Here is a 17,945-nt window from a genome sequence, read left to right as displayed (position 1 = left end):
TTCTGCATTGTATTTGCTGGTCATAAAACTAAGACTAAAAGTCAGTCTTAGGCACAGCAGAGCTTTGAGCTAAATGCTAACATCAGCATGTTAACATGCCCACAATAACAATGTTAAAATGCCAATATTTATAGATTTATTAATTTACTGTTTGCATGTGCAGTTGAGACTAATGATAATGTCATTAGAGTCTGGCAGGTATTTGTTCATAAGCTAATGTAGTAACAACCCACTTGCACGCAGCAGCATTCATATATTTTCTCTTACCATGTTGAGCACAGTCAGAACATATGTGGTTATGTTCTCATGGCCGTGGTTGTCCATCATCTTTCTGTCCACCACCACCAGTGTCTCCACATTGAGCTTCTGACTGACCCGATTCTTCGTCAGCACTGCTCTTTTGTTCCTGGGGAGGAACTTGTACTCATCTTGGAGGATAAAAACATCCTCCTCTGGAGGTTTGGGCATATCTGTGAAAACAGATGGAAGGAGACAAAAATAATTAGAATTCATTAAGTATTTAACTATTTTGGAGCAAATTTACGAGGTGATGTGCTTTCTGCAGTGCACTGTGACGACATGATTGGGAACAAACTACTGTATAGAGGCTTGTGAATGATTGATGAAAGAAAAAAAACAATAGAGCATATAATAACAACTGGATTTCAGTTATAAAGTCCATTACAAATACAAGCCTTCCTTCCACATCTGATTATACTGTATTTTACACACAATTTCAAATTGACGTATAGCTACTAGCCAAATGGCTACTTTTTTCTGGCAAGTAGCTGACAACCACTCGAGATGATTAACTATTCTCTTACTTTTGTGACCTGATGTCATGGATAAACTGCAGACTGAGCATTTTTTTCTGTTGCTGACTCTGGCAGTCTGAGTGTTATGCTGCCATTAAGAAAAGTGTGAAACCACACTATGTGCTGTGCATTAGCTGCAGCTACAGAAATAAACAATACATGCAACAACATGGGAAAAATTCATATGCTGCAAAGCACATCCATTTTTCTGTAAGTGCAGTCATCTAAAAGATTACAGGGCAGTTTCGTATTCTGTAAACATAACACGATGTTAGATGGATGAAGGCCATTTTGTATTCATTATGAGGAGTAAAACCAATTCAGCTTTCAAACTATCGCTGTTTCAATCACCTTGGCAAACTCTGTCAATAAAGATCATTTTGAATAGTGGCTAACATTATGTCAGTGTGTCATAGATATGATGATTTTTTTTTTTTTCCAAAGGGAATGCCGTAAATATAAAATATGATTGCAGTGAATTCACAAACGTATTGTGCAGACTTATCAGCTCTTTAGTGAACATGTGACTCAGGCACATACCGAATTTGATATTAACATTAAATTCCCAGTTGTGCTGTCTTTAACTCTCCTTCTAAAGCTTGTTTTCTCCGGGGGAATAAAAGCACCCTCTCACAATCACATTTACACTATGACAAAAGCTCATTATTACACCTACCAATGAAAAAAAAAACACACCCTAACACTATTGTGGCTTTTGACATTATCACCTTAAATCTTCACGTTTGTGTTTTCGGTTCATCAAAACTTTCACCTGTCACTGTCGGGCCGAGATAAACTATAAAGGCTTGGAAGTTTGCATACAGTATATACTGTAGGCGGAAAGCAGGTGAGTGACCAAAGTGCTTTTTTTGACACAGCACAGGTGTTCGTTGATGTCATATTTTGGAAATGTAAACATGAGCATGTTTTCACAGGGGACAGACAGCTGGGGTTGTGCAGGGTAGATGGCGGTCGTACGAGTCCAATCCCTGCCTGCTGTCTTTCCAATGACCCCCATGACATGAGCAATGTTAACTGATCTAGTGGTAATTTCTTGACAAGAAACATTTGTCACAGTGTGAAGGGAATATATAACATGCTCCCTAACCTTTAACAGGTTAAGTCACAAATGAATTCAAGCAAAAATGTCTATGTAAATTGAGATAATCTTTGTCATCATGAGAAATACAAAATTTCCTCGTAAGGCTTCCTTCCCAAGGGTTAATTTATCAAGAAAATCCATCCAAATAATAACAATATATTTAAAGCTGAGTCATAGAATGAACAGTCGACATGGTTTTCTTTAACACAAAAGGGGCTAACAATGTGTTAAAAACCACAAGTCAACACAGACTTGTAATGTGGTGTTACTCTGCAAAATGAGGCACAACTGTTGTCCTAACTGCACAGTAAATACTGCACGTGTCAATGCTTGCTGCATACATACGGTGATATTAGCATTATTTTGTAGCAATAAATTGCATACGAAAACATATTCTATGAGTGCCGTTTTGATGTTCTCATTACACCAACGAGGCACAACCCTGTGAGGCTGACATGCTAATAGAATTAACCAAGAATGTCAACAAATAGATTTAATGTCACACAATAAGTCTTCTTCGTTTCTGTGTGAAGCAGCGAGTGGTGTGAACATTTTTCAAAATGTGGCTTAACCTTAAGTTCAAACTGATAATGTAGTTATATCTGGACATTTTAATATATTATTACAGTACCTCAAAAATTGCAATGTGAGACGTATCTTAGGGTGGGAACATTCTGACTAAAGTGTCAAATGCTGTCCATTTTCATTTGAGGGATTGAAAAGGAAAAAAAATTACCACTCAACATTTTTCAGAACAAACTGTTACTTAATCAAATTTTAGTTGGTTATAGTAAAAAAAAAAAAAAAATTTAAATCCAAAAGGAAATATCCTAGTAGTAGGAGAAGAGATGTTACTGAGGTTAACCTCATAATAAAATCTATTTAAAATGACTTCCTTCATCATCAGTGCAGAAAAGGTTCATGCAGTGTTTTATTCCATTACTTCTCTCCATGTCCTCCTTTGTTTGCCTCACGTTTACAGTAGCTGAGCCGTTGCAGGAATGTTTGAGTCACCGAAGTGTGAAGAGGAATATGTGTGTGCAGGTTACATGGGGATTAGAATGAGAAATTACCCTTACATACATTTCTTCCTTCTCCCACAGAAATGTTGCCTCTGCTTCTCCCCGTGTCTGTAGTCGTTGTCGTGGCGATGGCTCCCACGGTGATGACCACCTCCGTGATGTGTTGTCTGGTCAGTGTGACTGTTGCTGTTATCATTCCTGTATTGATCTTCATTAACTATGTTGTCGGCGGACTCGGGCTGTGGGTCCACCTGTCTGTGTGATTTGTGATGAGACGAGTCTGCAGATCTCTTCTGAAGCACTCGGGGTCGTTGACCTCTCTGCTCTGTCTGGGAGTCCCTTTCGCTCTTGTAGAGGATGTGCGGCTGGTGACTGGAGGCTGCTGTGAAGTTCTCCCTCTGTGCGAGGCTGCGGGACACCGGTCTCAGGAAGTACTCTGCATCCTGTGTTCGGATCAAACCTGACTAGAGGCAAAACAGAAAGTCCTGTTAGCTTTACAGCACTGGCTCTTGAATTCATTTAACCATAGCTATTCTGATGTTGCACTCACGTTAAGTTGCCTTTACTCATCATAAAAAGATCCAAAAGAATCATATTTACCTCAATTAAGGGTCCAAACATATGCCATATTTTGACAGTAAAAAAAAGTTCACATTAAAGTTTACATCTACTTTCACAAAACTTCATTAAAGTAGTTTCACTTGTGTTATAAAATATTTAAAAGTGACCCATGGAGTAAAGATGTTCAACACCTTAAAAGCTGGCACTGAAATTAGCCTGGTGGGCTGCAGTCATACATCACAATAATTACTTTACAACAATAACTTTACCCAGCTATTTGTTTAACTGCTCAATCTGTCACTGTCAGCAATTAGCCAGATCTGACTCTTGGTCACTGCAACCTGACCCCACCAGAATGCTGTGCAGATCAATTACTGGCTTTGCTTCTTCATGTTCAACATCTGCTTTTGCTGTTCAGGGTCAGCTGTTATCTCAGCAGAATCTAAATAAGACCTGGTCAAATAAAATGGTTTTCAGACAAAAGGGCTGATGGCATCCTTCTTTTAAGTACTACTGTATATAAGCTGCATGCATTTGAAATCTAGCAAATCAAATATTCTTTGAATATTATCTGAATATAATGTCACAAACATATTTTAAAAGTATGTTTTTACATGTTTATGAGTCTCTCTTACTGTTTGAAACTATTGTTATGAAGGGCCACATGAGGCTGAGGGCCTCACTTTAAGTACCAGTGACTTGTACTTTTAATTTTCTGGGATGAGCTCTGGGAAAGCCCATTTTACAGCTCTAGATTTTCAGCATAATATTTCTCCATTTGACCTTATTGCCTGTCTCTATTTCTGTTCCAAAGAGACATTTTCAGCTTTCATATTCACTAAACGTCTATGAACATAGCAGATTCAGAAACTTGGAGATTATTTCTCTTGCTCTGTGCCACTCTCTTTGTCTGTCCCGGTCTCTGTAAACACGCACCACATCTGCGTTGACAGTCAGCTGGCACGTAGAGTTTGGACTTTAACTGCACTTGGCAGGAACAGTGATTTCCCTAAAATATGTTTAATTGACTGCAGTCTCTGTTTTGTTTTTTCTTTTACTGTGAGTGGAGTGTGAGGTCCTTCGGCAGAAAGAAAGAGACTGACACCATGGCAGGGGTGAGTGTGTGGATATCTGCACGTGAGACAAAAAGCGGAGATAGACAGATAGAAAAACAGGGATTATAAATGTGCATTTGCCTGTGTAAATGTACATATCTATGTGTCTATGTTTTTAATGAGTCTATCTTGCAGATGCAAACCTCTATTGGTGATGTGTCTGATCTTCCTATAATGGTCCTCTGTACCTTTTTTTTTTTTTTTTACTCCTTTCACCATCACTCACTAACCTGGGCCTTTGAATCAGCCACGGATCAGAAAACCAGCAGAGTCCTTGGAAAACGCTGTGACTGTATAAAGCACTGACTGAAAATGATGAACTCATACAATACAGATGAAAACAAGCCAATACAGATGTTTCAGCTATGACCGTATAGTTTACAGCTTTCAACACGTACTGTGGCAAGGAAAGTTTAAGTATTGTGCATTTGTAGTTATTCATTATTGGTTCTACAGCAGACAATCTTGTATATCTTTGAAAATGTGATACAAATATTAATATGAACACATTAAACTATCTACATTTAAAAAAAAAAAAAAACACACAACTGTACATCACTTAAGTTTAGGGTCTAACGTGGGGGAATACTTGTTAAAATCCCACTGTCGTATGGCCTTACCACAAGCCAGTGGTGAGCAGTTGTTGTTCACAGGTGTTTCTGATTACAATCTTTGAAGCCATTTAAAAAAAAAAAAAAACATTGCTGCTTTGTAATGAAGTCCTCATACAGTGTGCATGTTTTGCTGCATTGGCAATTCAGTGTTAAAATCCACTAAATTGCTCCAGCTCTAGTTTCTGAACAGTCCAGGACAATGTTATAGTACAATGAGACGGCTTGACTACAGATGATTGACTCTAGTTTGCTTTGGGTAATATGAAAAATGAGGGTGGGGGATCAATTATTGAGAAACAGAGAATTACCACCTTCCTCTGTGGCTTGCCTGCCAGCGGTGAAGAAATATCCCAGTCTGGATTATTGCTTACAATCACATGTGACAACCGGTGCGTGATTCCACATGGCGTCCGCCCAGGCGCGGTGTAATCACAGACAATTGTCAACATTTGGTTCCAAGTCACGGTGAGGCCTTTTGACCTGAACTGTGCTGCTGTGAACCTTCCAAACTTCACATGATAAGTATTTATTCTGTCTGGGTGGGTGGTTGGGGCATTAGTAGAGACAGTGTAAAGAAGTTGTCCAGGGAAAATGTTTCTCCTTATTTAGTTTTAGTCATAATGATTATTTTTGCTCAGCTCATTTCTATGGCAGTAAAATGAGATGGGACAGATAAAGAAGAGGAAATACATGACGGAAATAATCGATCACACCTGCAGCCTGTGGACTGGACTGTTTAGTTGGGAGTTGTTTTAGAAACTGTCATGTTCCCATACATATTAAGGATTAGTGTGGAGAGCACATGGTAATCTGGCTGACATACAGTCTTAAAAAGAACTGTGTTCACAGTAAAGCTATCTACAGAGCTGTATTATTTACAGTCACTATATTTTCAATTAATTCCTGCCAAATATCTTGGCTTTCACTGTTGTTCATATCTGCATATAACACAGCACTAGAACAGCATGCAGATATGTGCTCAACAAACAATTTAAGAATCATGCTGAGGCTGTAATTTCAGAAACTGCAACCTCAGCCAAATCCTTTTTCACAACTCCATTTGTCAACAAGCGAGAACATCATGATAGCTGTGACTACATTTCAAAGCGACAGTGTTCGCTCTTTGACTGACTCTTCTGTCTCTTCCCTTTCAGCACCACATGCATGTGTCTGTACAAGCTGGTCGGTCTTTTCAGCAGCTGTATTTGTTGCATGTTTATTCCTTATTTCCACACATGGGTCTCTATCTCCGAAGGTCCTTGATGAGATTCCAATTCCAGGGTCTCCGAGCAGAGAAGTGATTTATGGAGATGACGACGTGAGCTTATTTTCAGCTATATATTGCCAACTCTCTCTACATGCAGTAGGATGGATACAATATATGCCGTGAAATCGGAGCAAACTGTTTATTTCTATATGATGCTCCACAGGTTGTTGCCAAACTGAGGGTTTTTGTGAGGTCTTCACATGAAAATATTGTCAAAAGCATCTCAAAGCTGAGTCAGGGATGAGCTACTGGTCCGCTTGTGTCTCCAGCTCCCTCAACAAAAACCATGAGCCACACTCCACACATCCCCCCGTCTCCCCTCATCTACATCTGCTGTCACATTGACTGACAGGTCTGTTTCTCTTCAAGACAGATCATTGCCTCTAATTGTTAAACAAAGGCTGTCTTTATGTATTTTGGCCTGTTTAAGACTGTTCAATCCAGATGTTGATGTTGTAATATTTAACTTGTGCTGGTAGGCTCGGTTGTTCTAAAATATTGTAATTTTATATGGAGTGCAAAGAAAAAGTTTTTGTTTGTACATAGAAACCAGATTGGGAAATTGTACCCTTTGTACAATGAATTCAAAATGTGTCTGCATCCTCTTTGTCTTCCTGAGCATGAGAGCCAACAAACCCTACAGATCATGAAGTCTTTAGTTTGTAAATGCTTCAGTCTTTATGCCTTGTTGTACACAAAACAACATGCATCTGCAGTTTTCTTTCAGTGTGTACATGCAGGCCACTATATTAGGAGATTAGGTCACATTAGAGTATTTCCCAAATAGCCAAAGTCATCAGATTACACACTGCACTCTATGAGGTGCAAATAGCAGTCATAAAATGCTGAAACACTACTTGGGAGGGCACAAACAGCTGGACGCTCTGAAGTCAGACTCATCCAGACAAGCAGCGACAGGAATGGGGATGGGCGGGTTAAAAAACACGAGGAAAAACGGAAATGAGGGGGGAAGCATTCAGTGCATTACAAGGTGCACCTGACTGTGAGCAGTATTATGGTTCTCTTTTTTTTATTTCTTTACCGCTCTTTAACTTGCTCTCCCTAATGGGATGGAGACCGAAAACCAACTATACACACTTACACATATTCTATATGTTTTTAATGAAGCAAGTGAGAAGTATGTGTGAGAGTTGAGACTGTTTCATGTTGTATAGTCAGATAAACAGCAATCCAAGAATTTAAGTATAAAAGGAAAACAAGTGGAGAGTTTGTCATCTCAAATCTGTTCCTCCATAGCATTAACAATCCCTCTTTTGACAGACCAAAGGGCTGCAATAATTTATGCTATGATAATTTATTGTGTTTGGTACATGAAAACTGATTCCATAAAGGTTAAATTTTTTAGCAGCTGAAGACAGTGACTCAAACTTTGGCTTTGGGTTGACAGAGTTTACTGAAAAATTGGGACTGATACTATGACGTTAGATTTCAGCACAAGTCACTGTTCTTTAATCGATTTGAGATTTCCAGTTTATCCAGAACACATGAAACAAACTGGATGTCTATCGGTTTAAAAAAATATATTCCAAACTGACCTAAATTCATCTCATCTGTTTATGATTCTGTACCTAATGTACTTTGTATGACATGAGTGATGTTAGCAGATGATAAAACTGGTGACAATCCTTTCTGATAATTTGATGTTCCTTATGTTGAAAATTGATGATAAAAACCTGCCAAGACCACACTCTGTGCTTTTCAAAGATGCATCACATCAGTAGACCATCCCTCATATATTCTTGGAAATCCCAGAGGTGGGACAAGTGCGCAGTATTCTATTATTACCACTACTACAAGGCCTGAGGCGAGAAACACACCCATCCTTTTACAAGAGGAAAACACATGCCTTCCAATTGATTTGTAGAAGTGGGACGTTTAGAACTTCCCTTTGATATGTGTGCTTCACAAATCAGAGTAAAAATTTGATTCGACAAACACGTGAAACACAGGGACAACGAAGTACATCTAGAGGCAAAAATAGACACATACAGACCTAGAGATGTCCCTCTATTAATAAAACATTATTGGTGTTATGTAATAGTTAGAGAGGCAAATTCAAAAGACAAAAAATAATACATAAAAAAGTCCAAGATGTGCAGCAGTCTGAGGCTACCATTCTTTTGAGAAAGGCTTCATAAGACAAAGACATTACTGCAATGGTGATGTGCCACCATGTTGTCTCATGTTCAGTCTTTGAAGTTAGCAGGTGGCTGCTTCCAGCTTGTGGTTTGTAGATAGCCTACTCTCACTGGACTAACTGAGGAACTAAGCATCTGAAGTCATGCTTTCGGCAATGAGGCTGTTCTTACCGTGCGTTCAATTTGAACTGGAATGTTGGAATTTCAGAGTTTCTTGAGGGAAATTCAACTGGAGCGAATCAAGAAGTCAGATTTCTGACTCTGTAGGTTGGAAAAACCTCACCAACCCTGACCTCAAAATCTAAGAAGGTGGTTCAATAGTAGTGAAAGATAATGAATACTGCGTACCAGCTCTTCTGTCTTATTTGTGTCTCATTAAGTTAGTTGTTCACACAGTCCTAATCTTTCTCAGTCAACCTGTTGCTACAGTGCTTGTGTGCGCAAAATACTGCTTAATGCATTCTTACCAACTGGTACACAATGGGTAACAATGTCTGACCTAGCTTTTCTAACTTATTATATATATATATATTTGCTGACTGCACTGGACACAAAATAGCTGACAATTGAGGCTGATGATCTGTGAGTGGTAGAAGCACAAATTTTAAATTTTGACCTGATGATTGCAGTAAAAGAGAGGTTAAGTGATGATCAAAGTCAGTAGAATTTATCTTTTTATTTCAGCTTGGACCAAAATAATGGTCATCCCCTGCTGAGTCCATGGCTAAAAATTACACAAGATGCCATTTACAGGGGGGAAATAATGATTCATGGGACCAGACTGAAACAATGTCTGCACAGCTCACCCCTCAACACCCTCACCTCCATAAAAGCCAGACTAAAGCGTATTATGCTGCAGCATAAAGTCGACAGAGGAGGAACTGTTTTATGATCTCCCCTACCACATATGTGTGTGACTGCGTAGTATGAAACCATTTGGCAGGTGAACAGTGCAGTTGGAAGGATTGGCCTGCTACTTTTATTCCACCGATTCTTTGCTTGTAAGTAACATATTTTTATGGTTGATCTCCCTACTGTCATCAAAGCACGGCTAACCTTATATAGGCTGCCAGAAGAGGAGAGTTGAAAAGGCAACCTCCACACAGGCTTTACAACATTACACTCCCTACAAGGGGGTTTTCAGCACTTCAAAATGCCAGAGACGGAACAATGACCCTTCCAGCCTTAATCTCTACATCTCCCTCTTTCTCTCTGGTCTTACTTTATCTTGCTCTTTGCATCTATCAGCCAGCCTGAAAAACCCTAACATGCAGGCTGTGTAAGTCACGCTAAATGCAGATGGGTAATGTTAATTTCTCAAAAGCATGACAGAGCAAACAAGGGTGATGAAATGGTCTCATCTAAGCTGTCTCATGCTGCAGTTGGGGGCCAGGTGCCGTGTTCCTCTGGTCAATATTTACCCATTGCCTGCCATATAGGAAACTGGACAAAGTGCAAGGCCTGTCATTAGCCTTCAGGTGACCTAGTTACCAAATTTTGACCAGTCGTATATAACATCTGAAACACACAAAACTTGTGTGAATATTGTACATACACACACAGTTGTGTTTCCGTCACTTCAGAGGACATTACATTGACTTACATTTATTTCCTGGAGATTGACTCTGACTCGAAACACTACTTGCCAAATCCTAACACTTTCCCTAAAACTCAACCTAAACCTCACCTTAAAGCCACCAAACCATCTTCATACTAAAATGTAATCATTTAAATTATGGGGATTTGCTTTTTGTCCCCAGAATTAGGTCCAACAATTTCCTCACAACATGAATAAAAACACACACATGCACAACAGTCAAAAAAAATGTATCAAGGAAATACTTTTCAATCATAAAACTAATTTGGAATAATAGGTCTAAATAAAATATAGCCTAATACAATTTTAATTGTAGAAAGGAATATCAAAACTCTGACTGTCTTTGAGGAAGTGTTGTGAAAATGTACATTGGTTCAAATATATTCTTCAGTGCAAAATAAGCATTTTTGAAAAATGGGAAGTATCTTTATCTTTCCCTGGGAGTCTAAATACCTTTGTCTGCTAATATTGCTTCGCAGTTCCCTAATTCACATCAGAAAAAGTCAAATTCCCATTGATGCACTGACCCAGTCCGTTGTAGCTAGCCACAGCCGTGAGAACCACATTTACAGTCTCTGCAACCCTGGACCTTTTGGCTGAATCTTTTATTGGGATCTGGTCTGAAATGCAGACACACACACACCACACACACACACACACACACACACACACACACACACACACACACACACACACAGAGAGAAGAAGAAGAATCCCTGGAGATGTGCCATTCTCTGTCTGTAGTTATAGAGGGCAATTCTCAGACACAGCAGTGGTCTTCTACAATGGAAATACAAACAGCGAGATGGCAAAAACGGGCCTGGAATTTTATTATAATTAAAGAAGACCAAAAAGTCACACTAAAGAAAAAATGTCTTCATATCAGCTTTTAAAGCTTTTGTTCTTAAAACTGTGAAAAGACAGCAAATATGAAGGAATATTTATTTTCTTTAGATGCGAATCGTATAGACCATTGGCCTGAATGCTCTTAATTACCGTTATTTTAAAACTGTTACTGCAAGACTGCACCGATGTTAAACAAACAAGGAACACTACAGATGTCTCTGCTTGCGACCCAGTCGCTGTCTTCAGTGATTGGTGAGTTGTGACTGAGAGGATTATGTTTGTATTCATAAAGTCCTTTGTTCCCTAGTCCAGACTGCTTAGATGGCTAGTATAACACTTGGGGTCTTAGGGTGGAGCTGCCTCACTTCAGCTTACTTAATGTCATTCTTACAATAATGTTTTCTTTATGTTCATGCAGTAGAAGAGGACCACCAAGATAAAAATTGAAATGATGCCAGCATTCTCCGCAGAACACAAACCACTTGAGGGGGTATAAATACAATTTGTCCACTTAGCAATATTAGCCTAAATAATATGATAATAACTTTTATCCAGGACAAGATTGATCTATCACACAAAAACAAATAAAAAGAAAACAAAAATGACTCCCCAAAAGGCAGTAGAACAAGCACAGCGCTAGTCAGCGACATAACACAAATACAACCTGTGCTGCTGATCATCTCAACACCAATAAATCAGTTTTGGACGTGGATATCAGCTTACTAATTGTGTTGCTTTAAGTATGTTGTATATCAACATTGCATTCACTGACAAGTTAGCTTGCAACCCAGTTGCCATCCATTCAAATGTTAGCATCTAACCCTTCCTTGTCAGACCATTCGCTTAAATAAGATTTGCTGTCTGTTCTGATTTGTACATATTTTCATTTCACTTTTTTTTCCCAGTGCCAGCAGCACATTTGCAAAAGCTACTGCTCTCGAGTTGAACCCCAAACAAAAACCCATGCAAAGTGGGACAAACAGTGTACGATGTGCTAAATAAGATAAGAAGGCATATTTGGCTTGTATGGGTTTTTTTTGATTTCCCTGGTTTACAGACCAAACATGATGCAGAGTTCACTGGCCTGACTTTTCCAACCATTAGTTATTCATTAGCTGATTTAGGCAATATACATGAATGAGTTCAAAACTAATGATGCACGACAGACTGGATGAAGAAACCCCTGTGCGCGGCTCAGGCAGTGGGTTTTTAAGTTGACTTAAATGAAATACAAGCCAGTTTTCTGACCATAGCAGATGGACAATGCACTAAGTCACACACTGGGTGAAAGGCAGCCTCACAGAATCATACTGAAAGAGCTAACTGATGACAGTCATGATGTGTCAAAAAAAGGACAGTGTCTCACAATGAAATAATTGTAGTTCGATCTGGATTTACTGGCTGGCTTTAATCGGGTTTTTTTTCCTCCTTTCATCCTTCTTTTCCCTCTCAGTTGTTTCTTTTAGCTCGGTGTCTGATTGGTATCTGGGGGTCTAATATGCCCTGACCTTAAATTATAGAACATTATGTTTTTACGTTTTTAGTTACTTAGCTCTTCTCAGTCTGAGTGCTAATTTAATGTTTTCTAAATGCTGAGTTGAAATCCAGAAAGGGTCATTGACCTCTCCCTTTCACTCTCTCTAGTTTTCAGCATGACAAGAGCCCTGACACTCTGTGTTTATATTATCAGGGGTCCCAGGATGAGTCAAACATCTTTGTCTCCCAGGCTCAAGATTTCTTCTAAGTCAGGGAGTGCAATTAAAGTTCTCGCTGATCAATCTAGATGCTTCCAAAAATAAAATCAAATAAAATGAGCTGACCCTGAACTCCTTTTTAATGACCCAAAGACACACACACCAACCCAGATGTATCTACTCCCTTTGTCTCATCCAAACCCCTCCTGCAACCTGACTCTGTGCATGTTCAGACTCACCATTCCCATGCATGTGGACAGTGCCACAGAGGAGTTGACGCTCGACCTCAGCGACCCCCGGTAAAAGCAGAGGTCGTCCGGGTGGTAAGCCCTTAGGCTCTTGGTGCTGTTCTTTCCCAGGACCTGGATGGTGAATCCAGGTGCGATCAGGCTCTCGGAGGCGTCCCTCAGCTCCATGTGGAAGTCCTGCCCCAAGCCGCTCAGACGGAAGTGAACTGTTTCACTGCTGCTGCTGTCTGTGTTTGGTGAGCCTGCATCTGGGTTCAGGGATCTGCGTCGCCTACTGCGCTGATGGTGGGCGATTTCATGAGAGATGTAAACACCTTGGTGGTTGACTTCATATGGAGATACAATCTCATATTCTGGTGTTAAAAATGACAGGGAGAGAAAAACAGAAAATATGGAGATTATTTGGTGATTGCAAATTTTGAAGCAAAGTGAAACACTGAATTTAAATGCAATCAGAACACACACACACACACACACACACAAAGTATCCAGTTTAAAGGTAAAATCTACTCCTTTGATATGGTTATAGTAAATATAGAGTTGTAATGGGTTTAACAGTCAGAGTGGGAGATTGCTAAGGTCAAACTGTATATATCAGATGTCAGAGACTATATTTTTGACCATATATTGTCGATGCAGCTTGGCAGAAATAAAACACATTGTCCTTGTGGTCAGTCTGTACTAATTTGATATGTCATCACTGTTCATTGTGATATACTGCACACTGTGTCAGCGGCTGTCTCAGCTGCATCATGAACTGAATAAAAACTAGAACCTCTTCCTTTCCTTTGTAGGTTCTCCTTGACCTGTCTCATACTTTTGCTGGCAGGGTCAAGAAAGAGTTACAAGAAAAGGAAGGGATCAAGACAATTCCAACGCAGGCCTTTTGAGTGGAGAGTGAATCATCTTTGACCTGGTGTTTTACTACAGTTTTTTTACTACAAGCTGGATAACTGCAGGTCATAAAGGGAGATGTGGCAGGTCGCAGGCCTGGCCTCTTGGTCCACTTAAACGTCTAATGGCACTGTGGTCACAGAAACTAATGGGCCATCCTGAAAAGGTCAAATCAAAAGTAGCTGAGTCCTTGAGTTGCACCAAAATGGCTTTTCCAGAGGACATCATGACAGTCGAAACTGCTTCTGCTCATCCTAGGAGTGAGAAAGGCCTGGCCTACTAAACAGAGGACATCCTGTGTGAGAAATGAAGCACATGTACGCTTTAAAAGTTTAGATGCATTGCCAGATTTGAGAGATAATGCTTCTTAATGTACACAAAATGTTTAACGTGTTAATACGTGCACTATTTCTTCTGTATTTATGACTATATCACCATGGTGTGGGATCACTCACACCATCACACACTTTGAACCTTTTGCTCTTCATACATTTGGGTCTGTGCGTAACCAGTATGCAAATCAACATAACAGCATCATGGTGGATTTTGTTACAGTGTCGTCATGGCCATTGCAAATATGTTCAGTCCAGCTATTGAAGTATGATATGGTCTCACTTTTTTAGGTTGAAGTTCATGGGAATAACAGCATCCTCACATATACAGTCAACAAGAGTCAGTTACTGTACAGGATGGCCTGCTTTAGCAAGCCTTGATAATGAGTATATATAGCATGGAGACAGACATGTTTTGGCAGTGGGAGAAACACGCAGGGCGGCAGACAGTATGTCATCAGTGGCAGTGTGAATGCCTCAACTTGGTTATTTGGTGCATCCTAAAGGCTGACTATCCACAACACGGCGCTCATTAGCAGATGCATTTATTTAAAGCACCTTGCTTTACTATAACTGCATGTGTTTTAGCATGGGTGGTCACAGTGGTAAGCAAACCTCCAACCCTTGAAGTGTTAGCGACGTAATCGATCTAAAAGTTACAGGACTGCAAAGTGCAAACACATACTCTCAGTCAGGCAATATCTGTGCAGACACCGAAGCACTTAGGCAAAACCAGAAAAGGGTCTTCTGTCTTTGCGGCTTTGTCCACCTCCCCCCAGCACACACACACTAGTTAACTGTCCCACCCTAAGTCAAAAAACAGCTGCAATGACCCATGTCTGACAGTATACAAACAAAGAGTCTGCGGGAACAGAACACACACACACACACACACACACACACACACACACACACACACACACACATACACACACACATTTTCTGCTGGACTGAGACAAGATCCTGCAGTTGGTTTAGTGGCTCCTGAGTGCCATTAGCACTGATAGGGGCTTTAACCAGTGGGGGCCTTGGCTTAAATTTAACAAAAGATGGAACATATGAATTCTATCCTCGCCCATATGGTTGTATGAATGATAAACACATTAACATTGACAAGTAGTTGTTGACGCACTGGCTGTGAGATGATCACCATTCACTTCTGTTTTCAGATCATCTCCACATGTGGCGCAGTGAAAAGAGTTTTGATGTTTGCTTTGTTCATTTGAATTTGCTTTCCCTGGTAACAACAACAAAAAGATCTGGAGGAGAATGCACAGCCAAAGAAGTTGCTGACTCAGCACACCGCATGCAATTGTTAGATCCACAAAACAAAGAAGACATGAAAGCCTCAACTGCTCACACTAATAATTCCATCAGTGCATCCTCATTAAGGACTTTGTTCACTTCCCAGAGCTATTTTCAATATTCAGTAATCAGATGAATGTCATAAACTATGTTGATACTTTAAGCTTATTCTTGTTCAAGGGCTTCACAAATTAATAATTCCTTCGGGGTAGCGTCAAAAAAAGTGAAATTAGTTTTGCCAAATTTTGCTGTGGACCCCAGTTAGACATTCACTGCTGCTGCACACTGGCGACTCTGTGTCAGGGTGTAGGTCGCCCCCCAGCGGTGAAGAGAGCTACCATACAGCGCAGGTGAGCAAAGGTCGATGCTGCTGGTCGTTTGAGGGATGCAGTGAACAGCTTTAGTTTTGATATTATTGCGCCAAATACCGTAACGGGCAAAATCATAATGCATTCAACCAACCTGAAAACTTCCATAACAGTCGCAGAAACAGTCGTGACATCTGACTGACATTTGAAAAGTGACCTACCTGTGTGTTGAGGTAAATTGAGAGATCGTAGCAGAACCGATGCGTCTTGGTGATATTGAGGACTGTCAGCACCATTATTCAAAAGTATGCTCTGTAAAGAAGAAAGTGCAAATGTGAATTGGTTTGTGTGTTCTGCAAATTATCTCGGAAAATGGTCCTCACTCGGCACTTTGTCATGTCAAGTGTTGATAACTTTATGAGCTCCACGTGCATGTGCGTGCAGGCGCATGCGGGGATTGTCACTACAACAGACTTACTTTGCTCAGTGAGAAAAAACAAAAAAGGTGGAAAAAGAGCAACGACCGCGTCCAGTTTCTCCACTCTGCGCAAGAAAAGCGCAACAAAGCCATGTCTGTGGATCCACTCTGACGCGTGAGCCACTTTCCAGCAGTACAAAGGACTTAAATAAACCAGTCCAACAGCGGCAGTGGCGGCAATGGTTCTGCTTGTGATGACTGAAGCATCAACGAGTTTCAGATGCAGGCTTCTTCAGTTCCGCCACTTTGGTCTCCATTCATTTCCATGCGCAGTATCCAGATGCGGTAAATTGCTCGAGCTCAGGTCATCTCTCCCGGCAAGTCATTTTCCTTTTTTCCACTCAGCTCGACAACAATCCAAAATTCTCTCTCTCTCGCTCTCTCTCTCGCTCTGTCACAGACGCTCACTCTGCTGCTCTCTCTCTCTCTCTTTCTCTCTTTCTACCCAGTGACCCCCGCGGACCATTTCCATTTTGACCCCCAATGAAACCATGTGATCGTCTTAAATAGGCGCGTCTCGTCTTGGCAATGGCAGACTTCTGTGAACGTCGCAGCGAGTCTCTCTGGGGAGCCTGCTGAGGGAGCTCTGAACACAAGACAGTGTGTGTGTGTGTGTGTGTGTGTGTGTGTGTGTGTGTGTGTGAGTGTTTTGAGAGGGTGGGGTGGGGTGGATTCAGCCTGTAGCCAATCACACGTGACACCTGTGTTGAGAGATGGGGTTTGTATCCATTTCTCAACATGCAGAGGAGGACCAGGGTCAGTGTGTGATAAAAAAAAAAAACAAGAAAACTAGAAAACCTATCTTTTGTAGCTTGCAGGGTGTACAGTATCACATTTCCTCCTGACACGGACTTTAAGAGGACTACAATAAATGTTTGTTCCACATCATCTCGTTAAAAAACAATGTATTTTAAAGTATGAAAGTGCTTATATGAATTCAGCCTTCTGTATCTTGTAGCTCAAATATGATCTGCGGATTACACCCTGGAGCAGGTAATCAGTAATTTGTGATGCTTTACAGTCTGAAATTTAACCTCTGACCCCGTTTAATCCACCCGTCATTCTCCCATCTCTCCCGTATTCCGCAGCTGCACTGATAGGCAGCATGCCCACATTTCTTAACTCCCCGCAATCGTCCATAGAAGTGCTGAGGAGTGTGGGAGCCAACAGATCAGGGAGCGCTTTGTTTCATATTCTGGAGCATTTCATCCTCCCCAAAAGAAAACCAGATGAGATTTCTGCTGTGCGGCAGTAGAAATAAATGTGTGACGGTTTACGGAATGATCTTTTTGGCACGAAGTCAGTATATCTGCATCAGAGTAAAAGGAATCAGAGGTGATTCCTTTCACTCTGATGCAGCCTGTGGAACAGAGGCTGTAAAGTATTTCTGCATATGGTTTCTTTGATTTCTACTCAGCTCAGCCATGCAGACAAGGTGTTTTCGTAAAATAAATGGGATTAAATCAGAGCATCTCATTGTTTTATCAAATTAAGAAGTATTTTGTTCACATACAATTCGGTAACGTATAATGGGTCTTCGCGACAGAAACTCTGATATCTACAAATTCATATATGTTTGGTGTCCGGC

The 17,945-nt window shown here is 40.5% G+C and overlaps 1 protein-coding gene across 1 annotated transcript in view; it reads right to left on the bottom strand.

Moving 5' to 3' along the window:
- LOC138194460 (A disintegrin and metalloproteinase with thrombospondin motifs 16) overlaps positions 1 to 16,864 on the bottom strand; it is a 51,443-nt gene extending 34,579 nt beyond the window's left edge. Inside the window, exons 1-5 of the mRNA XM_069143212.1 lie at positions 16,358 to 16,864; positions 16,101 to 16,191; positions 13,032 to 13,393; positions 3,001 to 3,403; positions 268 to 470 (exon numbers count right to left, since the gene is read on the bottom strand). Coding sequence (XP_068999313.1) covers positions 268 to 470; positions 3,001 to 3,403; positions 13,032 to 13,393; positions 16,101 to 16,191; positions 16,358 to 16,450 — 1,152 coding nt within the window. The 5' untranslated portion in view covers positions 16,451 to 16,864. The remainder of the gene's footprint in view (positions 1 to 267; positions 471 to 3,000; positions 3,404 to 13,031; positions 13,394 to 16,100; positions 16,192 to 16,357) is intronic.
- Between the last annotated feature and the right edge of the window lie 1,081 nt (positions 16,865 to 17,945).

This window comes from Embiotoca jacksoni, unplaced genomic scaffold (assembly GCF_022577435.1).
Source record: "Embiotoca jacksoni isolate LCO1_2020_lvr unplaced genomic scaffold, fEmbJac1.0.p SCAF_11, whole genome shotgun sequence".
Taxonomy (NCBI): domain Eukaryota; kingdom Metazoa; phylum Chordata; class Actinopteri; family Embiotocidae; genus Embiotoca; species Embiotoca jacksoni.
Note: the sequence above shows the minus strand (reverse complement) of the source record. Positions and strands in the feature narration are given on the sequence as shown.